The sequence below is a fragment of the Microtus oregoni genome, unplaced genomic scaffold (assembly GCF_018167655.1).
Source record: "Microtus oregoni isolate MIOR12 unplaced genomic scaffold, Mior012 000054F_ref0000373, whole genome shotgun sequence".
NCBI lineage: Eukaryota > Metazoa > Chordata > Mammalia > Rodentia > Cricetidae > Microtus > Microtus oregoni.
Window position 1 is genome coordinate 5,749,601 of NW_024543830.1, and position 26,422 is coordinate 5,776,022.

The following is a 26,422-nucleotide window of genomic DNA, read 5'->3' on the forward strand; positions in this document are numbered from 1 at the left end:
TGGCATATACTCATGAAAACACATAATTGAATCCAGTTTTATGTGCTAACATAAAAGTTTTAAAAATTGAAATACATTTAAAAGGAGCAATGGTGCCTGATAGTGCACAGGCAATATGCACACAGGCCTAGGGGATGCTGAGAGCCTCAAATGGAAACAAAGCTGAGACTCACACTCCAAGTCACCTTCTCTACACACATCTACTATGTTTTGCTCTCTTTGCTTCCCTGACCCACATGGCAGCAGCCTTATTGGAATATTTGTCATTAACTTCCTAATACCATCAGGATTGATGCCAATCGTTTGAGATTGTGGTAGAAGTCATATCCTTTTTGAATGGAAGGAAGAAGTTAGAGATAGCTATGAACATATTATGACTCTGCCAAATTAAGCATTATACACCCCCAGATTGCTTTCCACTCCACATTGTCTCTGTTAACACCTAATGTTAACACCTGATGCCTAATGTTAACATCATCAGTTTCTTTCTCTTATCTATTCCAATTCTTCATCTTTCATTATGGTGTCAATCACAGGGTCTCATTGAGTCTTAACTCAAAAGCCTCATGAATAATTCTGAATAATTGCTGAAGGTAATTTAAACTGTAACAAAAGCATATACTATTTATCCTATGTAATGTCTGTCAGTACTGCGTATACTACAGTACTATGCCTGTAGTGTGGTGCCGGCACTACCTGCACTACAGAGGGTTCGCGAGTCTCAGGCAAGGGCCTGGAGATTTAGACACACAAAGACACACAGAGACACGGGTCATCCTCGAAACAAGAATGCCAAGAATGCCCACTTTATTGTGTTCCAGGGAAGCTTATATAATGCCTTCCCTGACCAATGGCCACGCCCCAGCTCTTGAGGGTCTTTCAGTGGCAGGGCCACCGGAAACTACTCCCCTGTCATCAGGGTTCCATGTTCAGAGCAGCTGCAGGCTGCTTACAGCAGAGGAAAACAAGTTGTTTACAGGAAATTCAGCGTCTGGTGGTCCCCAGTCCCCAACAATCCTACATCTCTAGGTAAAGAAGAACCACATCAGAAGCCAGGGGTGGTGGTTCACACTGTAGTCTCAGTATGTGGCAAGCTGAGGCAGGATGTCATGGTGACTAGCATGTACTGGATGTGAGTTCTAGGCCAACCTGACCTGCATAGCAAGATCCTGTCTGAGTGGGGAGAGAGACTGTGAGAGAATGATTATCATATCAGTATTTAAAGTTGAACGGGAACTCAAATTCCATTCACATCACTGATAGCTATGTGACCTTCTTGGAAAAATTCTTTCTGAAGCTTCTCCAACTATGAAGTGGGACTCTTCAACTAACAAATTTTACTGGGCTGTTTGGTTAAATTTACAAATATTCATAAGACTATAAGCATTTAACAAAGAATAGTTGTTACTGATGCAATAAATACATCTTTATGACTTCATTTTTTAGCTTACAAAACCATTGTACCTACATGTTTTCATCTAATATTCACAAAAATTCTGTAGAGACCAACAATATCCCTTTCTTACAGATGAGGACACCAAAGAACAAAGAGACTAGGACCCCTTCTTAAGGGTAGCTGACTAGAGGTTGCTTCAAAAGCAAGTGAAAACTAAGTCATTGGAAAGTCTGGTAAGATCACCCTTTCTGTACCATGACAGGCAGCTGAGTGCCTAGATTTGGGGGAGAACCTATGCAATTTGTTCATTTGTATAGTAAAAATTCGCTGATCTCTTTTTAAAATTTTCATGTGTGGGTGTTTTGCCTCCTCTTACATCTGTGCACCACGTGCACACAGAGGCTGTAGAGGTCAGATGAGAGCTGAACGTCAGTCCTCTCAACAGGCAGAGAGATCTCTTGGTGTCTCCGAGCCACCTCTTCAGTCCCTATTTGCTGATCTCTTGCCATTAAGAACCTCGTGACGTCAACACTCAAACCAGAAAGCCCCTCAAAAAAAATCTCTACCGAGACATACACTAATGTAATACACACACACACACACACACACACACACACACACAGAGAGAGAGAGAGAGAGAGAGAGAGAGAGAGAGAGAGAGTTTTCTGTAACAAAAAAATCGGAAAGCTTTTCAATTGCTTCACACTCCGTTTGTCTAAAAGTTTGCTCTCAGTCACCTTTCTAGTCCTTTTTCGAACACTTCAAGTGTAAAAAAACTAGAAAATCATTTCAGCTTGGGTGCCACGCCCCTTCAAGAGACAGGATTTAGTGAAAGAAAAAAAAATCACAAACGTGGGTGGGACCCGACTAGTTGCGAGGTAGGTGGAAAGACTGCGGAACTAAAGTTCCGGTGGTTGTAGTTCTCGGCGGGAAGTCAATTGGAGGGACCGGTAGTGGAAAGCTCTGGAGCCGTTTCCGGCCACCTCAGCGGGAAGCGGAGACGCCAGCGGCTAGCTGTTGGGGAAGTGAGCGGTAGGTGTAACCGGCCACCGCGGGAGAAGAGAGGACAGCGACTGAGGCGGCCGGGTCTCCATAGCCTGGGAAGATGGTGCTGCTGACGATGATCGCCCGCGTAGCGGACGGGCTTCCGCTGGCCGCCTCGATGCAGGAGGACGAACAGGTAAGCTGCGCTCTGAGCCCGGAGCCCTCCAGTCGCTCCCATCTATGGATTCCTTCCTTGGACAAGCGAGACCCTGGCAACCTCGCAGGCACCCCCTCCTCCTTTCCCGTAGCTCTAGAACCGTTTGCTGGTAGAGAGATTACCTGTGAGAAGAAATCTTTGTCGGAGGAGTTAAGAGTTTGGTGTTACCTGTTTCTCTTTAGACAGAAGGGATACCTTTGGCTCATTGTGATCACCCAGCCAGTTTGAGATGAGTTTTTAGGGACTTTCTTAAAATTCAGGACTTTCCTTTTCTGCTGCCGCTAAGGCTGTTGTTAAACTTCTGTCGGGGAAGATCACCCTTTTCTTCACCTCCTTTTCCTGTAGCACCTGATCCTTGACCTAGCCCGATGACATCTTTTGAAAGAGGATGAGGTAATATTGCCACTTGTAAAGTTGTCAAAGTTCAGTACAGTTCCTACCTCCACAGTTATTGTTCAAATGAGACCAAGAATATGATCTGAATAAAGGAGATGGCGGGGTAGGGAGAGAGCGGGTAGTAGAAGATACATACTTTGAGAAATATTTTTCCCATGAGGGGTAGCAGTGGGGTAGAGAGGAGCAAAATCTGGGCAGTTGCATTGAATTCTATTGGGGGCGGGGTGAAAGTGGATCTGAGATCCTATTTATTATTAGTGGGCCCCTAGTTTCTGCTTGGATAATTTTCAGAAAAATTCATAACTTTAAACTTGGTATTTATTTGTTATCGATCTGCCAAAACCGGTTGCTTTTGTTTCATTGACAAGAAATTCTTCCCAGAAGTGTTTTTGTGATTTCATTATTTCCCTTCAGTAATTTTGATTTTAAATAATGTTCTTTCTGAACTCTAATGTCTGCAGAAAGCACCCGTCATATGTTGATCTTTGCCATCCTAACAGTGCACAGAGCATTATAGAGTGTCCAGTACACAGCAGCGCTGTCCCGAGCTTGCTAAGTGTGGTACTTCCTCCGTCCTCATACTGTCCATGTTACAATGCGTGCTCTCGTCACCCTTAGTGAGGCTTACAGAGAATAGGCTGCTTGCTTAAAGTCACACAGCTAACAAGCTGGGGGCCCTGTTTTACCTGGCACTGTTCACATTTAGGACTGAATGGTTCCTTGTTGCCAGAGACTGTCCTGTGCCTTGTAGGATGTCTCCTAATATCCTTGGCCTCTACTTCCAAATGGCAGGAGGAGCACATTCTCTGACCTCTTGTTCTTACAACTTGAACTGCTTCTAGACACTTCCAAAAGTTCCTTTTGAGAATTGCTGATTATAGTAATCAGCTTCTGTTTTCTTATCAGTATCAGTTTGGCTCTAGATCAAAACCTAAGTTCCTAGCCACTGTCTGTCCTGCCCCATTTAAGACTTTTCAACCATGCATTCAGTTCTTACGAATACAGAAGTAACTTTTTTTTTTAATTTGGTACATGTTCTATAAAGCTGGTGCTTGCTTGCCTTGAATTGATCCCTCTGCCTTATTTTTTTGAGACAGGGTTTCTCTGTTTAGCTTTGGTGCTGTCCTGGAACTCGCTTTGTAGACCAGGCCTGCCTCAAACTCACAGAGCGCCTGTCTCTGCCTCCCGAGTGCTGGGATTAAAGGTGCGTACTACTACCAGAAATATCTTTTAAGGCATAGATTATTTTGACCAAATAGTTTTATATTCAGTCCGCTAATTATCCAAGCTAAAGTAATTCATGTCCTTTTAATTATTTGTACAGTACTCATGAGGTTCTTTTTAGGTATTTACTAGGTGCCAGTCCCTATATATGCTGTTAACTGCTTTGTTAGGGAGAATGACTGGTTACTAAGATAATACAGTAGAGAGTGACACATATCGTATAGACAGGGCAGTTTATACAGTGCTGACTGTGTGTGGGCTTAACTAGAAATTTAGGCTTAGGGCAGGCAGAGAGGTTCTTCAAAACCCCAGAGTTTTAGGATATTTGCCGTTTCTTTTATCTACCTTTCTATTCTACCTCGAAATTACTGTATTTGCTTTAATTTTGCTCTAGTTCTGGAAGGCAGTTCAGCTTCGGGAAAGGTGTTAGAACCAGGTAGACGATAGGGAGCCAGTAAGACAAGTACCTGTTGTACAGTAGAACTGCCTCGCTTCCCTTGTTTAAGGGCGGTTACTATAATTGCCTACAGAGGAAAAGGCTGGTTCTTGGTCAAACTAACCTTTGACCAGCTGAGTTTATCAAGGATCCAGAGATGATAAGACCTTAGCTAAATGTCCTTAGAGAAAACAGTGATCTTTGGCAGCGCTAAAGTATGTGGGAAGTGGGAGATAATGAGAAGGATGAGGTCATCACTCTGATATCAATGATGTGGAACTTGACTATTATGCAGCAGTTGAGGGGCCTCCCGTGCTGGAAAGAACTTTTCACCCTTGCTTTGTAAGTATACCTGGTATATTCATTGGTTTGTAAAACAAAATCGAGTCTGAAACCTTCTTAGAAAGGTAAAAGATGCTATTTGGTAGCACTAGTTGTCTACTAGGCTTAGTGAGATGGCAAAAGTACTGTGGTTCTGAGGCAAATCACTGTCTTGTACCTTTTGTCGTACAGAGTCAACCCTACACATACTAGACAACCCTAAATATACCCGTGGACGACCTCAAGTTCGCCTCATGGCAGAGCCAGCTGTTTTCATTCTCTTCATTATTGGAGTATTATATATCTTACAGGGCAGACAGGCGTTTAATTTCTTCTACTTGAAGTAGAAAGCACAATCAGGGCATTTAGGTATTTTTAGCTGAGCTAACTGACTGTGTGTCTTTTGTGGTTTTGACATTGAAAGCAAGTCACATTAGTCTGTAAAGCAGTGGTTATGTTGTTTTTTTGTGGAGTCTTGATCAGCTACCACATAGCTCCTTGAGCGTGTCCTGTGAACTACATGATTGACAAGACATGGTCTAGAAGGTGGGATGTCATAGTGCTTGGAGTGGAGACTGTGGGGTCAGATTATCTAGGTCATATCCTAGCTCTTCCCTTTCTGGCCCCATAGAGTCCTTGGTCAATTTTGGTTTCTAAAGTATAACATTGGAATAATAATTCTAATCAACTCCTAGGGTAAATAGGGTGATTAAATTAGTTAAATTATGTAAAATCTTCAGAATAGTCCCTGACAGAAAGTGTTAACTTTATTTCTAAAGTATTTTCCGAATTCTAGCCTGTCTTTAAATTTACAAACCAGAATTACACAAACTTTGTACAAAGATGCATTGAACTGGAGTGAATGAGTAGTTTTTATACTGTAGAATTAATCCATGCTTATTTAAAGAGTTTAGTGACTTATATAACCAAAAGTGCTAATGGTGTTTATTTCCTATAATCGGTACTCAAATATTCTCATATTCCCCTCCCTCTTCTCTTCCCCCGTGTGTGTATGTAAAATTAAATAATACTTTAAGACTATACTATAAGTATACTATAAAAAATACTATAAGACTGACTTCATTTTTCCGCTAACAGTTGTACGTGCTGAATATTGTCTCATATCATTAAATATTTTAATGCCTGCCTAGTAGTCTATTGTGTAAATATGTCAGAAAAACTATTATTTAGCCAGAATGATTTTGTTCTTAGGAATGTTAATGCCAGCTGAACCAGTGTTAGTGTTTATTGTCATACTAGAATCTCTATATGTAGAATTGCCCAACATGCATGACATTGCTCTTTTGCAAACTTTGAAATTGTAGCATGCTTCCAACCATTATTTCTATAATCAGTATGACTTTTAGTTTTGTTTTGTTTTGGGTTTTTGCCATCATTTTCTTCAGCTGTGCCTTTAAGGTGTTCATCTGCCTTTAGCAACTGAAGAGCAATGTTAATTTATTGATTTAGGAGTGAAGATTGCACATAATATTTTCTAAAGTCACTAGGTGATCCAGTGTGGAGCCATGGTTAAAATCATGCATGCTGTTCTTCATTATCACTTCAGTGACATTCCCGACATTAGCTGGATCCCTTACCAGTGCTGGTGTGGGTTCAGATCTCTTTCTCCACATAATGTCATGCTGAAGCAAACAGATTGGTAAATTCCATTCACATAAAAATAGGATGTCATTCACCATTTCTTACTGATGGAAAGCATGTGATAATATTCACTAACATCTTCTGGCATGGATAGATGCATGTAAGCATACTGATTAATATCGTTTACTGTGTGAATTGACATAATATGCACATGCATATGTACACTGATACTGAAGCATTTCTCAAACAAATAGCATTATATCAGATCATTGTTATAACAGCAATACTAAACAAGATGAATCCACAGTAAGTGCACTGAGTGGACTCTGTCTGACTGTCCTGGCTTTCCTCATGCTTATTTATCACCCCATTTCTATTGGCATTCTAGGTCACTGTCTTAGTGTCCTTGCATCTTTGCAGACCTGTCATGTTGGAACTACCTCCTTGTTTCTACTGTTGGCTCAGTGGCATATGTCTGGAAGCTAGATATTTCATGGTGTATCCCTCCCAGACTGTGGGAAAACTAATATTACCACTTTTATTTCAGCATGATGAGATGTCTGCCAAAGGAAGGCCAGTCTATCTTTCTATACAAAATAAATAATTCCAAAAATGGGGTAATTAGGGCTTTCTGTCACATGGCAGTATGTATAAACTGGCTTGTTTATAACCAACATGAGATACTTCTCTAAGTCTAGAGACTAGACATCCAAGAGGACAAGGCTAGCAGACTTGGTGTCTGCTTCTAATTCATAGATAGCAACTTTGTATGGGTCTCTATGTGCTACAGGGGCCAAATTAGCCTTCTGGGGTTTCATACAGGGGCATCAACCAGGGGCATCAACCTCAGCCATTAGCGCACATTCATCATAACTGACCATCTCCCAGAGGCTCCACTTCCTTACCATCAGCTTGGTGGTGAAATTTCCAGCTTGCAGATCTGAGCGGTAGAGAGCTTCATAGCATAGCTACAGAATGCCCTCCTCCCTCCCCAGGATGAAGATGAGTTGGCAATGGCTATTGGTTTCTCACTCTTCATGTAGTAGGTTGGTAAGGTATGCCGTTAATCCTTTCCAAGTGGTGTGACTACAGTATACCCCTCCTTTTCTCTTTAAGAAATTGTTCAGAGGGGGCTGGAGAGATGGCTCAGTGGTTAAGAGCATTGCCTGCTCTTCCAAAGGTCCTGAGTTCAATTCCCGGCAACCACATGGTGGCTCACAACCATCTGTAATGAGGTCTGGTGCCCTCTTCTGGCCTGTAGACATACACACAGACAGAATATTGTATACATAATAAATAAATAAATATTAAAAAAAAAAAAAGAAATTGTTCAGAGAAATACTAACTGTTCCATTTGAGTGTTATCCGTTTTACACATATCTCTCTGAGTTCATATTTGCTGCCTAGACTGGAGAGTCAAAAAGATTCTGGTAATAAAGGATAGTTGGCCTTTCTGCCTAGTTACAGTGGTAGTGTCCGTGGGGTTTTCAGTCACAGATAGTTTTACTTAAATGCTCTTCCACTTTTGTGGAAGATTCTGTTGATACTCCAACATCAAAATGAGAGTCACCGGCCTTTGGTTCTCAGAACTTTCTCCAGGGTGTGTCACAAGATGTGTGGTTTCATGCCAGGAGCTGTGAGGGAAGTGGGTGAGGAGGAGGATAGTATCTCATGGTAAAGAGAACACTGAGTGCCTTACATGTAGTTGACATACACACTTTTGCTTCTTAGCAACTAAGTACTGGGGTCTTGGAAAAACTAGGAATTAGATTTTCTTATTTGTTCTAAAAGTTAGACATTTTTCTTTATTGAAATGAATCTTATTAACTGCTAAATGAAGGACTTTATTTACATAGTATTCTTGTGATATCATGCTGCTTCTAACTGATAAAGCTTTGTGTGTGTGTGTTAAATTCTTCAATGAAGTTATCTTCTTTCAGTCAGGCCGGGACCTTCAACAGTATCAGAGTCAGGCTAAGCAGCTCTTTCGAAAGTTGAACGAACAGTCCCCTACCAGATGTACCTTGGAAGCAGGAGCCATGACTTTTCAGTGAGTATAGCTCTGATTTCCTTGTGATCATTTAAGTATGAGACTCAACAGTAGGGCTGGGGAGATGGCTCAGTGGTGAAGAGCACTTCCTGTTCTTGTAGAGGACCAGGTTCCGTTCCCAGCACCCTGTCAAGTGGCTCACAGCCACCTGTAATTCTAGCTCCGGAGCATCAGGTGCTCTCTTGTACACTTCCGTGTTGCCTCCACTCACACACATACCTACCCCATATACTCTGTTTTTAAATGCATTTAAAAATAAATGCATATATGCATCTTTTAAAAACATTTTTTAGAAAGTAGCAGTGTTGTTTCCTCGTGTGAGGCTTTGTGCAAGAGTACGTGCATGTGTGCACACATGTGCAGTGCCAGAGGACAGCCTAGGGACAGCCTCAGGCTCTGTCCACAATTGTCTCTCTCACTGGCCCAGATCTCCCAAGTAGGCTAAGCTAGCTGGAGTGAGCCCCAGGGATCTCTGCCTGTCTCCTTCTCCAGTGCTGGGGTTATAAATGTGTGTCACCACACCTAATGCTTAAAACAACAACAAATGTGTGTTCTTGGGGCTTCAAGCTTGCGAGACATGTAGTTTACTGACTAAGCCATCTCCCCAGCCCAGAAAAGTAACAGTTTCTTAAACATAAAGATATCTTTAAAACTAGTCTCTTTGTGGAAGCACTTTTTCTGGCCTACTTTCTAGAAAACTGAACTCTTAATTTTTTTTAACTTAACATGCTTGTGGTAATTTAAATTGTTAACCTGTGCCCAGCAAATTCTGTTCCATACCTGTCATGTAATAATAGGTAACTTCGTGCTTTAGAAATATCTTGGAGCCAGACACAAATGGCTCAAAGACGTTACCAACCAAAGTAATATAACATCTCCAAGGTTTTCTCTTCAGAGGATTTCTCTACAAGGACTTTAAGGAGATTCATAAGTTTTTAGCATGTTGCTTGATACATAGAGAATAGACAATAATATTTAAAAACTATAAAAGAATTTAAAAGCGTCAAAGTCGGTGGCTGTGGAAGTGGTGGTTTTATTACTGGGGCTTGAACTCAGTGCCCTCATACATGCTAGAAAAGTACCCTCCATTGAACAGTATCCCCAGACACTCCATGGTTATGAACAATGCCCTTAAGAGGGGTGGAAGGAACTGTGTTACTTTCTCAGCGCTGTACCGGAGAACCTATCAGAAGCAAAATAAAGGAGAAGGGTTTATTTCTGTCTCCATGACAGCAGTAAAGTCACAGTGGGGAGGGCTCGAGACAGCTGCTCCCCCTGCATCTGTAGGTGGGAAGCAGAGAGGAGTGCTGCTGCTCAGCCTGCTCCACCAACCCTGGATGTCAGTCCACAGAGCCCTGATGTTTAGGGTTGGTCTTCCGTCTCGGTTAAGGCAGTGTAGAAACTCCCTCAAGGAGTCACTTCTAGATCCTGTCAAGTCAGCAGTATCAACCATCTTTATTGGATTTTTAATTATCTATAGATAATTGGTGTTAAATGATACATGCCAAGTTGAATCTTTAAAAATCAGAAAAGATTGAAAAGGAAAGATGTTATAGAAATTCACAACAAAGTAAAAGAGGATCAGCTAAGTAAGCTTCGTTGTGACAGCAAGCAGCTCAGGTGGAAAGGTCTGCTAGGACAAGGGGGAGCTACTTGCTGAAAACCAAACGGCTGATAAGCAACATTGCAAGCAAAAGTACTTCAGCTTATCAAAGTCAGGTATGCTTTAAAAAGAAAGTGGTGGACACCACATTTTATAAGGTAATTACATATTATCTGAGGCATTTTTAAAGATACTTTGATTAGGGGCTGGAGAGATGGCTTAGAGGTTAAGAGCACTGACTGCTCTTCCAGAGGTCCTGAGTTCAATTCCCAGCAACCACATGGTGGCTCACAACCATCTATAATGAGATCTGGTGCCCTCTTCTGGCCTGCAGGCATGGAGGCTGAACACTGTGTACATAATAAATAAATAAATAAATAAATCTTTTTAAAAAAGATACTTTAATTAACACCAAAAAAGAGCCATTTGATCATATGAGGTAGCATGCGCCTGTAGGTTAATGCAGGAGACCTGTAGGAGCCCATGGCTGAGACTAGCAGCCTAGACAACGTAGCCAAAAGAGTACAGATGTATCCATTTAATTATATATATGATACAGTTATCTTCCATGTCTACAGGTTCTGCCTCTGTGGAAGCCATGTCCACAGCAAAGGACCATGCATTGAGAATATTTTAAAAACTTGTATCTGTTCTAAACAGACATGGGAGCCGGGCGATGGTGGCGCACGCCTTTAATCCCAGCACTCGGGAGGCAGAGGCAGGCGGATCTCTGTGAGTTCGAGACCAGCCTGGTCTACAGAGCTAGTTCCAGGACAGGCTCCAAAGCCACAGAGAAACCCTGTCTCGACAAACCAAAAAAAAAAAAAATAAAAATAAATAAATAAATAAATAAATAAACAGACATGGGTTTTGTGGTTTTTTTCTTCCTATCATTACCTAAACAACATAATAGCTATTAACAAGGCATTTATACTCTATTAGGTATTTAAGATGATTTGAAGTCTAAAAAAAGATACACATGGATTTTTTGCAAATATTGTTTCACCTTGTGTTAGGAACATAGGCATTTTCCAATTTTAGTAACTCTGGGTACCCTGGATGCATCCTGCAGAAGATACTGTAGGGCGATCGTGTAGCTCTACGTGGACTAGAGGACAAAAGACCTAGGAAAGAGTTAGTGAACTTGGAAAGAGATTTTCTTCTGATTCCTGTAGGACCTGCAGAGTCTTGGCTTTTTTTTTTCTGCTGAAGAGCTAGTAAAGGCTTCTTCTTTGCCGGACCTTGTATTGTCTCCTGGATGCCCACACCTCCTAATAGAGGCACATCAAATGACCACAGTGCTTTAGAGCAGGGCTTGTTAAACTTTTCCACCTACTTTTCTGTCCATGAAATTTTTACGTGACTGAATATATAGGTACATAAAATGGGCACACAAATATTTACTGGTCATAAATTATTCAAAATTTTATTTTTAAGTCATTTTTTGGTGTATAACTAAATTTGTTATTTTGTTAAAACATAAGCAAATTTACATGCTCATGAGATGAATGTGTCTTATTTTTACATAAAGGATTGAGTTGACTGAATGTTTGATTCTGCAGGGTATAGAGCATCATCAGTGTTTTTCAGAGTTTATCTTCATTTTGATTTTATAGTCTTCAATGCTGAGGTTGCTGCTTTGCATAAGTATGTAGTGCAAGATAGCAGAAGCATGGTGAAGGCCATTTCAGAAATTGGTGGGAATTCTGTCCAGATTTCAAGCCAAAATTCATTTAATGATTTTATTTTTTTAAGGCTTTAAAATTAAACATTACTAATAGTAAAATGAATACTACTTTGATAGTTACATAGTGAGGAATAATGATAGGGAAATGTCTTTGTTTTCTATTATAAAATCATTATTTATTCTCTAAGAGCAGAAAACTTGCTATAGTCCACAAAGGAACACTTCATTTCGTGACAGAGCAGCCTCAGACCTGAGCTCGTGTGCTCCAGGCATGTGTAGGAACGTGTGTTGACACCTGTGTTCAGAAGTGAGGCTGCAGCGAAAGCATGTCATGCATGCATTGTTGCAGAGCCCTGATAGAAATGCCTTGTTCAGAGCCGGGCGATGGTGGCGCACGCCTTTAATCCCAGCACACGGGAGGCAGAGGTAGGCGGATCTCTGTGAGTTCGAGACCAGCCTGGTCTAGAGAGCTACTTCCAGGACAGGCTCCAAAGCCACAGAGAAACCCTGTCTCGAAAAACCAAAAAAAAAAAAAAAAAGAAAAGAAATGCCTTGTTCATACGGGTTCCAGAGCCCTGATAGAAATGCCTTGTTCATACGGGTTCCAGTTTCCATTTTGTTTTGCTCATTCAGAAACGTTCTGGTGTTGCCAGATTTTCCAGAGTTCTCCATTCTTCTAAACAGTGCCATATAGGGTCACAATCCACCAGATAAGAAGAGTTGTGAGCCCCAAGCACATACAGTGAATGTTCAGCTGACCAATTCACAGACACACCCACAAGTGTACAACTTGTGGGGAACCAGATTTGCAAAGCTTCGGGAACAGCTGTCTTTTGGATGGTCACTGACAGTTCTGTAGAAACCTTGTGAAATTATCCCGAAATACCCCAGCAGATTATCACTCTTTAAACCTGATTGACTTCCTGTACTGACAACTGTATACCTTTCCCCGTACTGCAGGGCCCTGGTGTGAAAGCATTCACTCAGCCAAACCTTTGTTCTCATGGTCAAATCTACATAAGCTACTCCCCACAACTATCTTTATTGGCATTACTTATTGACAAGAAGAGCCCTGAGCAGGAGGCACTGAGCAGAGGACAGTACGTCTGCTCTTATTGATAAACAGGTCTCTGCAGCCCTGAATTCTCTAACAGTAGACTCAGGAAGGTGTAATCCACTGGTCTTTGCTCTACCCTAACAAGTTATTAATATTCTGTACTTACCTTCACCTTTCATTTGAAACAAGGTCTTAGTCTAGTAAATTAACTGTTTGTACCTTTGCAGGAAAAAAACAGCCCCAGAGAAAGAAATTCCTTCTCACCTGGGTGCCTGCAGATACAGCACTCTGAGGGCCAAGCTCCGTCCTAATCCTCCCTGGGGAGCTTCACAGCCACACCCATTCCGAGATATAAGGCACTACCTTATCAGTCTTTTATCCATCCTGTTAGCCCTAAAATAACTTTGTGCTTACGTAAACTAGAAACCTAGTGGGAGGGGTAGAACAGTGAGGAACATGGAGGAGGAACACCGAAAGGGCAACATCAAGAGAGCATTACAGCGAACATAGAGTAAATGGGACGTGGTAAAAAGACTTCTGTAGCTAATTTATTTCACTTACCCTCAGCCCTCATTAGGGTTTTCGCCTGCTGTAGCAATCCTTCTGAATCCCGGGAGTTTTAGTAGGGTTTAACCCTAACATAAACCTCGATAAAGAAGCTGGGCTTTAGAACAAGAAGTGAAAATGAAGTGCTTTGAAAAAAGCAATAAATTCCTATTTGGGTGTTTGAAGAAAGGGACTAGAAGAAAAGGGATTATAAAAGTTTCACAGAAAAAAGAGATTACAGAGGCTTGAACAGGAGAGAAGGAACGGAATTTGTCCAGGTGTGGAAAAGCACCTCCGTGAGAAAGACTATCTGAAGCCAGTGTGTGGGGTCTGGTTTGTCATAGACTGTGATGAAGCGTGGCTGTTTCATCGGAAAGGCTCTTGACACTACGAGAATATGCCTTTATTTTACTGGTAGTGTGTGTCCTTGTAGCTTTGAAGTCAGGCAGTAAGTCCTGTTTACTCCTCCGGGAAGGAAACTAGCATAAATGGTGGTGCAGATTAAAGTTACGGAGGTCAGTGAATTCAGGTGCCCGTGCGAGGGGAGGACAGCAGTGTCATACACCTTACTCCCTGCCTGAGAGAGTTCATAAGTCTTTAGATGTCCCTTATAGGACTCTAGGATGCCTCAGAGTCAGGAACAGAAGGCAGAGATGCGAATTTGTGTCTGAATTTGTGCTTTTAAACCACCCAAAGCAAAGAACCTCTGACTTTGTCCACTGCATTTATGAGCTCTATTAGTATATGTTTTGTTAGGATAGAGTACCGTGAATAAAAGCTTTGAAAAGCTTTAGTAGCTTAACTTTTCTTCAAAAATAGCCCCTTAGCCTGTAGTCACAAAGCCCCTTCCTTTCCAGAATGCCACAGAGCTCAGAATGCCACAGAGCTCACTGCCACAGAAAGGAGTCAGTTTCACTGTTGATATTTTCCCAGTTGCTTAGAATTCCTCTGTACCTGGCTTTTTCTTTTGGGCTACCAACCAGTTCCCAGTCACTACATGGAGACTTATCATTAGCTTTGGATGTTTGGCCAAGCTTGGGCTTGTTTCTGGATGCCTCTTTTAACTTAAATTAACCTGGTTCTCTTTATCTACCTTGGTGGTTTTTTACCATTTTACCTTTTTTTTCCTGCTCTGCCTGTTGGCTGACAGTACCTGGCTGGCCCCAGGCATCTCCCTTTCTTTCTCCCTCATTCTCTCCTCCTTCTTCCTTTTTCTTTCACTTCCTACTTATTCTCTTTGCCCACCAGCCCCACCTATCCCTCTCCTGCCCAGATATTGGCCAGTCAGTTTTTTATTAGACCAGTCAGGTGCCTTAGGCAGGCAAGGTGAAACAGCAACACATCTTTTCATAGTTAAACAAATACAGCATAAACAACATGTCTTTACATCTTTAACATAGTCAGCAGAAACAAATGCAACACACCTCTGCCTAGTTAAAGTAATATTCTACAACCTTCTTTCAACCAGAAATAGGCAGCTTGGCTCTTTTTAGGTGACTTTTTCTGTGCTAGTAAACACCATCTCATTTAAATTTCAACATTTTGTCCTCCATAAATTTTTAGTTCTATTTTATGTTGTAGATGGAAGGACTTTAATGTGTGTACACTAATATTTTTGTCATACAGGGTCAAAGAATAGATGAAGTCACACCTGTAGCTTTCAAAAATAACCTCTTAGATCTTAATATATATTAATTGAATAATTGTGTGATTAATAAACAGTCACAATGTTCCTACTCTCTTGTGGGTGTTTTTCCTATTTTATGTATATGAGTTTTCTGCTGCATGTGTGTGCCTGTGTATGTGTGCATGTGCCTGCTGTTCACAGAGGTCAGAAAAGGTGTTCAAATCCTCTGGAACTGGAGGTACAGATGGTTGTGAGCTACACTGTGAGTGCTGAGAACGAACTCAGATCCTTTTCAAGAACAAGTGTCCTTGATGCTGAGCCAGCCTTGGCAGCTCTGTTCTTTTGGATACATATTTAGTAGTGGAAAGATAGTTGGTTTCTTGGTTCTAACAATTTGTGATCTGAAGTGAACCGTTTTACTCAGGTTAGAGTTTTCAAAAGCTGATGTGGCCCTAAAAGTCAGCCTCAGCATGAAGTACGGGCCCTTCTTGAGTAACTGTGTCCTGCTTTTCCCTCCAGCTACATTATTGAGCAGGGCGTGTGTTACTTGGTCTTGTGTGAAGCTGCCTTCCCTAAGAAGTTGGCCTTTGCCTACCTGGAAGACTTGCACTCGGAGTTTGATGAGCAGCATGGGAAGAAGGTGCCCACCGTGTCTAGGCCCTATTCCTTCATCGAATTTGGTAAGACTAGACCCTGCGTTTCTCTGTTAAGGGAGTAGACATTGTTGAGAAACTTTCTGATACGCTGGCTATAATATTCCTGTGGAATTTGCCTAGTTAAGTAGTAGGAAGAGTTTGATTCTGTCTCTTCTCCAACTTATTTTTTTGTCTCTTTGAATGAAGAAGGCTTCCTTCTTATCGGTAAACTTTTCCAGTGTTTTGTCCTGCTCCCCATGTGCCTTTCTGTAGTTTAGTCTGTGTGACAGATGCTGCATGACAGTATACTTGACTACCTCGTCATAACTGAGCTCTTTTCGCCTATCTATAGACAAACAAAGTGAGACTAATTTTATGAAATCAGAATTTGGAAATCAGTAAAGATGATAATTTTTTTTCAGTAGAATAAGACCTCTAATTAGAAAATATCTGGTATTTGGAAACCCTGTTTGTTACACTCAGAAGTAGCAAGTGTGAGTCTGTGTTTGCACAGGAATTATGGGAAGGTTCAGCACCAGTCAGACCTGTAAAAGATTGTGGTGTCAGTGGGTCACAGGATATGACCTGTGCATGATAAGCCCCAGGAGCTAGAATAGGCAGAACCAGAATACATTACTGAAATCCTTAATCAAAAGAGAAGCACTATTATGTGTTAGAATTTCTAAAGTTTTCAAGTTTGTTAGACAGGTGCATCATCTTGCTTTTAGTAATAGAGAAAAAAATGGCCTAATGCTAATTTTTATGATATATAATTTTCTAAATTATATTTTTCTGGACGATAGATTTAGTAAATCCAAGGGAATAGTAAGACAAGTGTACTGCCTGCTCCCTCTTACTGCTGGAGATCCTTCATGGCCAAAACCCGATGTGCTCCACACAGGCCAGCATCTCAAAGTGCAGGAGAATGGAGCAGGGATTGAAAGCCAAGTCAGGTATCAGCATAAACAGCAGTAAATTGTTTTAGCAAGAGTTGAACATATTTCTAATAGGTCATTCCCGCAGTTCTGTATTGGTGATTTTGGATGCTTTTTATCACATGTGATTTAAGTTGAATTGTGGGGTAAATTTGGAAGGTAGACTGCTGATCTAACTCTTTGCCATTTTAGGCTGTGCTGATAAAGTGTTGCCAGCGTTATTTCAGGGCATGTGTAGAATTAAGTAATGGAACCCAGAGGTTCTCTGAATACATTTGAAATTTTTCTGTTTTCGGTAATGGGTACTAGAATGGAGCTTAATTTCTCTATGGATTCTGATAGTAAATGCCTCAAACTCAGAGGTGTCCCTGGACAGTTCACCTGAATAGTCGTCTTAACACTTCACAAGGAGGCCAAAGCCAACAACAGAGAGATGGCAGATGTAGGAATAAACTCCCGGCAGTGGGCAGTGGCCAATCTTGGAGTAAACTCAAGTCTTGATGACCTATTTCAGTGGCTTGGTGGACAGGAAAATTGTTAATGGTTGTCTTTCATCATTCTAGATACCTTTATTCAGAAGACCAAGAAGCTCTACATTGATAGTCGTGCTCGGAGAAATCTCGGCTCCATCAACACTGAGTTGCAAGATGTGCAGAGGATCATGGTGGCCAATATTGAAGAAGTCTTGCAGCGGGGAGAAGCACTCTCAGGTATCTGAAAGCAGAATCAGAGAACAGCTTGTCAGAGTGTAGCTGGGACTCCCAGGAACTGATTACACAGCAAAGCTTCCAGTGTGCTGGGGATTTTACCTTGCATGACTAGTTCTGTGCGCTAGAACAGCGTGAAGGACTCACAGAAGCAGTTACAGTTTCTTAGAATTTACAGAATTAAGTAAATTGAATACAGAATCATCTGTACAAGTTAAGGAAACATTCCTGCAAGTTCAAGGAAGTATTAGGTTCTCCATGGGAACCTTGGGAAGCGTTACTGCTCCTAGGTCAGGTTAGGAGACGCCGTTTTCACCAAGATGTTCCTCCTCTAAGGCTATAAAAACATCTAGTCTGCTCTCAGCTTCTTCATCCAGTCAGTTATTAAATCTCTGTTGTGTTCTAAATCCAGAAAGTGAGGGGAACGCAAATACGTCCTTCTCACAAGTCTACAGGCACGATGTCCCAGCCATGTCGGCTTCCTTGGCATCCTCACCAGGGCGTGCTGACCACAGTCACCTGTCCGTTCAGAGCTGGCTCTTGAAGACACTTAGCTGGTCCTTATAGCTCAGGTCCCATTGTCTCCTTCCTGGAACTCTTAGAGTCCTTGTTTACACAATCATTAGCGTGTATATTCATTTGTATTCGCTTGTTTGTACGTGTGCACATGTGTACTGAGTCCGGAAGCAAGTCAGCTTTGAATGTTGTTCCTCGGGTACCATTCACCTCGGGTTTCTTGAGACAGTCTGTCCCTGGCCTATTTTTCTAATTATAATTGGTTTTCCAATTATGCAAGGCTGGCTGACCCAGGGATCACCTATCTGGTGCCCAGTTCTGAAATGACACTCATATGCCACCATTACTGACTTTGTTATATCAGTTCTGGGAACTCACACCCAATCCTTGTGCTTGCATGGAAAACACTCCCTTCACCGTCTGAGCTGTCTCCTAAGCCATTAACTAATGTGTTTGTTTATTTGCCAATTTTAAAAAGTCTTCTCTGTGTGTATATGTTTATCATATATGTGCATATGATTATGTGTGCAACCTCAAGTATTGATCCTTGCCTTCTGCCTTTTAAGTTATTTAGACATTTTTTAAAATTTGTTTTTTAGTTTTTTCACAACAGGGTTTCTCTATGTTGCCCTAGCTGTCATAGACTTGCTCTGTAGACCAGACTGGCCTCAGACTCACAGAGATTTGCCCCCTGAATGCTGGGATCAAAGGCTTATGCCAGCATCACCTGGACTTTTTTTTTCTTTTTTAATTCAGATAGTGTTTTACTATGTAGCTCAGATTGGCCTGAAATTCACTATATAGATCAACCTGGCCTTGAACTCACAAAAATTCACCTGTTCTGGGATTAAAGGTGTGTGCCACAGCCTTGAAGTCCTTGCACTCAGTGGGCAGAGGCAGAGGGATTTCTGTGAGTTCAAGGTCACCCTGGTCTATAAAGTGAGTTCCAGGACAGCTAAGGCTATTATACTGAGAAACCCGGGGTGGGGGGGGGGGGGGCATGTGCCACCACACCACAAGACAGTGTCTCTTGTCTTCGCATGTGCCTGTGAGCTTCTGGGGATTCTCGTGTCATCTCCTGTCCTCTTGCTTCAGAGTACAGCATCTGGCTTTACGTGGATCTGAACTCAGCTTGTGTGGCAAATACTTTATTCATTTAGTCTTCTTCCTAGCCTATGTCAGATATTTTTATATATTTTTTATTAATGTGTCTTAAATGTATACTTTATATAATACATAAACCTATATTTAATATAACTATTTAAATATATTTACTTTGTTTCATAGTTTTGAGATGGTCTTTTTAAAAATTTTTGTATTTATTTTCTGCTTATGAGTGTTCTGTTTGCATGTAAGTATATATGCCACATGTGTGCATCTGTGCACGCTCCCCAGATCCCCCCCACCCAGAACTGGAGTTATGAATGGTTGTGAGCCATCCATGTGGATGCTGGGAATTGAACCTGTCCCTCTGCAAGAGCAGCAGGCCCTTTTAACAACTGAGCCGCCTTTCCAGCTTCTTGAGACAAGGATTCACCTGGTCTGCAGGTGTAGCCCTGATTTACCTTGACCCATTTGCTTCTGCTTCCTGAATGCTGGCATTACCAGTGTGCCCCCCAAACTCAGTTTGTTAGGCATGTTAAAGTAAGTCAGTATGTAAAATTAAGTAATTATAGATAGCTAGATTAGATTGAAATATATGTTATGTTTAATGTTATTTGAACTTGAATATGTACATGTAAGCTCTTAAGTTGTGTGCTTGTATGTTTGATTTTTATTCGTGTGCATGTAGTATCCATACAGGCTTGTGTGGGTGTGTGCCTGCAACTGTATATCTGTGCTTGGGTGTATGGAGGCCAGATGTTGACGCCTGGTACCTCTCTGCTGCTCTCCACCTTATTTATTCAATCAGGATCTCTCTGAGCCTGGAGCTCCTGGGATCTGCCTGTCTCTGCTGCCTGGTGCTGGGCATCCAGACACATGCCACACCTGGCTTCTGTGTTCCTCACGTCTGAGTGGCAGGTTTTTTTTTGCAAACTAAGCCATCTCTCCAGCCCCTAGTTTTTTGAAGATTGCTATGAGTTTTGTGTGTTTCACATACTTTTGTATTTCTCATTATAATGGTTGCAGACAGATTCCATAATAAATATTTTTACATTCAACGTTGCTGCATATTGACTAGCAGGGGCTTGCCTTTGTGTACTGAAGAATTTAGCCTTTATGTTAGCAGTCCTCAGTTACCACAGCACACAGCTTCATACTCCTTAAACATCAAATTGTGAGTAAGTGTGTAATTTTTATTGTCCTAGACTTTCTACCTGAGATAAAGTAGACTAACATAAAAATTTTTCTTAAATCCCAAATTTTTGTATTTCCATTTATCCACAAGGTAAGGCTCTCTTGCAGAGCTCTAGTTGGCTGCAGAGCTGACAGACACGCTGAGGCAAGGATTTGCATTTCTGACTTTAAGTGTATTTGCCTGCTCGGTGAGATAAGAAACTACCTCAGAGGATCGTCAAGTACATAGAAAGGACTCCACACCTCTTGAGTGCTCATTTGTTGTAGGCAGTCAGCTAAGGGAGTCTTTCTGGGCCCTGTTCTATTAGTTACTTTTCTCCTTGCTGTGCTCAGACACCTGACAAAGCAGCCTAGAGGAGGAAGGTTTATTTTTGCTCACAGTTTGAGGGGATACAGTTGATCGTGTCAGGTTCATGGTGCTAGGGGGTGTGCAGCTGGATTCCTTTTCTTCTCACATTCAGAGTAACTGGAGGAGCTGACCAGGAGGGCAGAGTTCATCGGAGCCCACCTCATGCAGCCAGGTCTCATCTCTGAAAGGTTTATAGTCCTAGAACAGTGCCCTAGCTGTGGGATCAAACACTCAAACACAGAGCCTCTGTGCCATTTTAATTCTAAACCTGACACTTACTGTCTTTATGTGATACAGGCAGAGCAGATCGGTTTCAGAGAAGACAAAGTAGAGATCTGGATCATTGTGTGTCTCATCAAAAACCACGCTGCTAATATTCAGCAGACTCCATTGGTCCCTGGAGTCCTTGTCTTCTGCTATTGCTGATAGCTTTAAATGGATGTGACTTCCACCACCACCCCCGAAAAAATTCATAGTAATGTATGCAGATGGAATAAAAAATATAGACAGGAAATAGTTGGTGAAAGAAGTCGTTGGGGCGAAGCTTACCTGACTTGAGCATATTTCAAGGCAGTGAAGAGATTGCCATCTCTATTAACATGGATCTTCTCAACCTGCTTTTCCTTCTAGCTCTTTGTTCTATAGCTCATCAGCTTTGCATGGAAGGCAGAAGACTAATCTCGTGCATTTCAGCAGGTTCAGTTACCTTTTCACTGCCTAGTAAGCGGTAGGCTGCTTCTTTATTCAAGGGTTGACACTGCATATTCCACAAAGGCAAGAATCACGGGTGTTTTGATGCTCTCTGTCCTCTAGCATTGCATGGGCCCTGCCGTGATACAGGTGTTTGCCATATGACTCCTAACAGAATCTCATCTTTATACACCACGGGTTTCAAAATGCTCTTATGCAGAGGAATTCTCTTAAATATTACTTACTTCCGCCCAGGAGTGGTGGTGCTTGCCATACTCTGGTGGGAAGATCACGGGTTCAAGACCAGCCTGAGCCTCATAACAGCACCCCGTCTGAAGCAGACAAATGGTTGCTTGTTCCAGATGACCTTGTCATTGTTGCTTTCCCGTTTATTCTCACAAGTGTAGAGTCATTTAGCAATTGTTTTTAGCAGAGTTGTGACTTAATAAGAGCAGTTTTGATGGAGATTAAACAAGGATCTTCAGGGGAACAGAGGAAGTGTGCACTAGAGATGTGGGTGCAGCTTCTCAAGACGAAGGGTAGTAGCAGATGTTTGCTGAGCACTGTGTCCCATCCTGAGTGCTCAGGATACAGCATAAACACGTCAGTCCCCGTCCAGCTGGGCATCATTCTGTTAGAATCAGCCAGACTCAGAAAGACCAAATGCCGAATGTTTGCTTTCATATGTGCCGATGAAACTAGGGACGGGAAGATGGGGAGAAGGGAGAGGAGTGAGTGGGGTTCCTGTGATGGCAAAACAGAGAGGGCGTGACTAGGGGGCAGGGAGGGAGGAAGTTATAAAAAAGTATAATGGCATGTATATGTAAAAGGGTAATAATGAAATTTATTACTCTGCATACTAAATTTAAAAGTTAAAATGAGAGAAGATCCCTGACTCTGCAGGTCAGTGGTGGCGCATGGCTTTAGTCCCAGCACTTGGGAGCCAGAGGAAGGTGGATCAGTAGTTTGAGGGCAGCCTGGTCTGCAGAGTGAATTCCAGGACAGACAGGGCTACACAGAGAAGCTCTGTCTTAAAAAAACAAAAAACAAAAAAATACAAAACAAAACAAAACAAAAAACACGACCAGTTGAGATAGCTTCTGGTAGACTGACCAGAGAGAAAATGGTTATTTCTCTCCCTTAGTGTTTCCTTTTCTGACTAGGTATTTTGTTACTCTTGGGACCTGTTGCTAATGTAGTAACTGTTGTGCTTACATTAAGTAATTCCATAGTTCTCAATCAAAACCAGTCTGTTAAGTAACTCCAAATATTCCAAAGCATTGTCTACTGTTTGCTTGTTTGTTTTGGGATACTTAAACTAAGGCTGGCCTTAAACTCCTGGTCCTGGTGTCTCCGTCTCCATGCCACTGGGATTATAAGGCGTGTGCCATCACACCCATTGCCAAGGAAGAACCAACCAAGATTATGAAACAGGTTTTCAAAACTTTTTCGAAAACAGTTGGGTTGAAATTTATTTACGTCAATTAGAATATTTGCTTTCATTGTTAGTATATGGCAGAAGATGGTTACATCACAGATGTTGGGGGCAGTCTTTGTTGACATTGCTAAAGGCTTAACTGACTAGATATTTGTGGGGTTTGTTATGGCTTTTAGAATCAATTTAACCAAATTATAATTTAACTTTTGTATGTGTGTTGAAATACTATATCTGATAGCTCTGATTTTGTAATAATCTTTACTCTGTGAAGAGTCTTGGGATTAGCAATCACCATGGAAGTATAGCTTAATACTCAGTAGACAGATGATTAATTGAACTTTTTTTTGGTTATCCTAGTCTTATCCTGTGTGTGAATTAGACCACTTATCATATAAAGGATAGAGAGACGGCTCATAGGTTAAGAGTGCTTGCTGTTCTTGCAGAGTCCCAAGTTTGGTTCTCAATGCCTACATCTGGTGGGTCCACAGCTGTCTATAACTCCAGCTCCAGAGGATCCAAAGCCCTCTTCTGACTTCCATGGCATCAAGTATATATATACATGCACACATGCACACACACATGTACACACATGCATATGTACATAGACATAAATAAAAAAATTGTCAGGTAATGGTGGGCATTCAGTTCTGCATGCATAGCATGTTCCAGGCCCTTAGCACCAGATACACAAATAAATATATATATAAATCAAAAGATGAAGAAGAATATCAACTCATACTTATCAGGTGTTTGTCATATGCTGAAACTCTCCCTCTAGACCAGTGTGCCTACTCAAATTTTGATAATGCAATGATTATTTTATTGTTAAACATGGTTTAAATTCATGGTCTGTTTACTCTGCCAGTCATTTTGGTTATTTTTATGCTTTAATGTTTCGATAAAATACTCCAGGGGTCTCATCAATGTTTTCTTTTTTCCTCTTTTCAGCATTGGACTCAAAGGCTAACAATTTGTCCAGTCTGTCTAAGAAATACCGCCAGGACGCGAAGTACCTGAACATGCGTTCCACTTACGCCAAACTTGCAGCGGTGGCTGTATTTTTCATCATGTTGATAGTGTATGTGCGGTTTTGGTGGCTGTGAGGTATAGTGAGCCTAGTCGCTGGTAAGGGAGAACCTAGAACCTGGCAGGTGTATGTTTTCAGGAAACTGAGCTCACAGGGCTGTGTATTAGAATCCAAGTGGAACTTCTGCCTCTAAAGACCTTGCAAGAAATGACCTGTCCTGAAAATGAAAGCTGGCGCCTCGTTTAAGGAAAGCTTAACCCATGTGGAAGTCTCTTTGGGGGCAGAGACTTTCTCTGGGTGCTCAGCCATATGTATTAAGGAACAGTAGATTGTTTGTTTCATTTCTTTCCCTCCCAGGACGTTTGTAAGACAGCAGAACTAGGGCATTCTCTTTCCCTGGTGGAACCATCAGTGAATTTAAGATAGCCACCCCCTGCTAGCAACATCCTGAAATTCCCCTCAAAGAAGGCGGCCTGCTGGGGGGTCTTAACTTTAATCAACATTCCTTTGTTGGTGACATTTGTGATTGACTTCCAAGTAAAACTCAAAGTACATGAAAGTCAATTGCTCTGCTGCACAGATCTTGTCTGTTGGCCACTGTAGGAAGTTAGCCTTTGTTAGTTTTCTTTTATATTTTGCTTATTGCACAGTTGCTTTGGGGTTAAATCAGCTACATTAACATGCCTTGAAATTATATAGTATTGCTCGACTAAAAGACTGAAGTTTTTCTGTCATTTACTCTTTTTTTTTTTTTTGTTTCTTTGTTTTTATTCTATTTTTTGTTTTGTCGAGACAAGGTCTCTCTAACCTCAGCTGTCCTGGAACTCATGTAGACCAGGCTGGCCTTGAATTTACAGAGATCTACCCGTCTCTTCATTTACTCTTTGAGATTTAAAATCCCCTGGGACATGGTTAGTTGGGAGTGTCTGGTTGGTATAGAGTGAGTGTGGCCGGGGTCGTCAGAGAGGAAAGGCGCAGCCCGAGTGCCGGCTTTGGCCCTACTCCCACTTTGTCCTCTAATCTTTTCCCATTCTTGGTTTTCTTTCCACCAGAATTTGCTTAATTTCATAGTTTCATTTTTTAAGTATCCTACCAGGATATTCCCAAGTTTCAAACTGTGATGGACTCAACAGTGTAGTTAGTTAAATGTATCATCTTTGCCGGTCAACTACTCACACAAATACTCAAGTATATTATAGAGAACATCTCTGAGAGCCCCTCACTCCTCTTTCAGTTCTTGTAAATTCTGCAAGAATGTTCTAGAGACAGAGAACTCGTGAACAGTGGCTTCTATTAACCAATGAAAGTACGTAAGACTTCTTTCCCCTTTTTGCTCAGGGATAATGGGGATTTCACCTTTTACCTTCTAAGGTAGAATTTTGTAAGTGGGAAGAATAGGCCTTTTGAGTATTATCACAAGGGCCTACAATAGAAACTATAACTCCTACAGATACTGCAAGCATTTCTTTAATTGTACTGGAAAAATGAGCCAACTTCTTATTTGTTAACATCTTTGGAAAGACTTTTAGTAAGCAGTTTTATAACCCTGGGATCATCACAGCCGCCCTATTCCTGGTGGAGGACAACAGCCTCACTTCCTATGAGAAGGCCGGTAGGGATGCTTACTGTATTCCTGATAATCGCAGAACTAGAATACATGTTCTTCTACTCCGAACATAATTCTGCCAATTAGAGTTTTGTGCATGAAATACAAAATGACTTTTTGTAGAGAATAAGTGCTTTTACGTCCCTAAAAGGCTTATCCCATAAATAATGATATTGGCAATAAAAGCCTTCGGAAGACTGAAAACCTAAGTAGTTGCACCGTAGTGTCTGGTGCTTCTCTAAGAATGGAGGGCGGCAGCTCATTGTTGAGAGTTGCATGCTGCAACCTAATGGTCAGCAATGAAATAAAGATTTCTAGAATGTTCTGTTCTCTTCAGTGTGAAGTTTGTTGTCTAGTTGAATTATGTGCACATATCCTCTTGGCGTCTTCTCTCATCTCAGTGGGCACTGAAGTAAGGGCGTGGGGTGAATGATGAACAAAGAAACAACGTGGTAAAGACGGGGCAGAGGGCAAAGAGGAAAGCAGACCCAGCCTCTAACGTGCGATTTTAATAGGTGGTAGCAGGAGTATCTGACTAGGCAAAATATGTCCACAGACAAACAGGCAGCCCAAGCAGAAAGTGTAGCAATGGCGTGACGTTGGTGAAGGGACATCAGCTAACTTGATTCTAGGGAAGCAGAAGCAGCATTCTAGACAGATGGCAGCTTGTGAAAGACATGTTTAGCAAGCGAGAAGACACGTTTGACTCCTCTTAGCTCAGGATAAGCAGAGACATGGGGAGAACCAGACGGGCAGTGCTGAACTGCAGGTTGACCCTGCTGTGCTTGGTGCAGGATGCACTCAGGTTTGAAGTTGCAAACAGGTTGACTGTAATGTAAAAGGTATCCCAGACTGGAAGTTCCCAGGTGGAATTGGGGAGCCCTCAGAGGGTAATTAAGCAGACCAGTTTTGAGTGGCTTTCAAGAAAGGAGTGATGAGAGGTTTGGATGAAGTAGCTTATTGAAGTAAGTGTGCTTTCGCCTTTCTGCAAACCAGATTTGTCCAGTCACAGCTACAAAGTGTTGGAGCCGAGACTTAAATCGACCGAGCTTACTTTGAGGTCTATGAAGTAATG

The 26,422-nt window shown here is 41.7% G+C and overlaps 1 protein-coding gene across 1 annotated transcript; it reads left to right on the forward strand.

Annotated features, from left to right (window-relative positions):
- The first annotated feature begins 2,374 nt into the window (after positions 1 to 2,374).
- Sec22b (SEC22 homolog B, vesicle trafficking protein) lies at positions 2,375 to 25,669 on the forward strand. The gene is made up of 5 exons (XM_041638268.1): positions 2,375 to 2,576; positions 8,517 to 8,626; positions 15,666 to 15,826; positions 17,280 to 17,426; positions 23,663 to 25,669. Exons 1-5 carry the CDS (start codon positions 2,502 to 2,504, stop codon positions 23,815 to 23,817), a joined length of 648 nt encoding a protein of 215 aa, XP_041494202.1. The 5' UTR covers positions 2,375 to 2,501; the 3' UTR covers positions 23,818 to 25,669.
- The last annotated feature ends 753 nt before the right edge of the window (positions 25,670 to 26,422 follow it).

Excerpts from the sequence above, each read along its gene's own strand:
- Sec22b (XM_041638268.1), top strand. The coding sequence starts at position 2,502 with ATGGTGCTGCTGACGATGATCGCCCGCGTAGCGGACGGGCTTCCGCTG. Across the intron at positions 2,577-8,516 it reads CGATGCAGGAGGACGAACAG|TCAGGCCGGGACCTTCAACA; the intron begins GTAAGCTGCGCT and ends ATCTTCTTTCAG. Across the intron at positions 15,827-17,279 it reads CTATTCCTTCATCGAATTTG|ATACCTTTATTCAGAAGACC; the intron begins GTAAGACTAGAC and ends TCATCATTCTAG.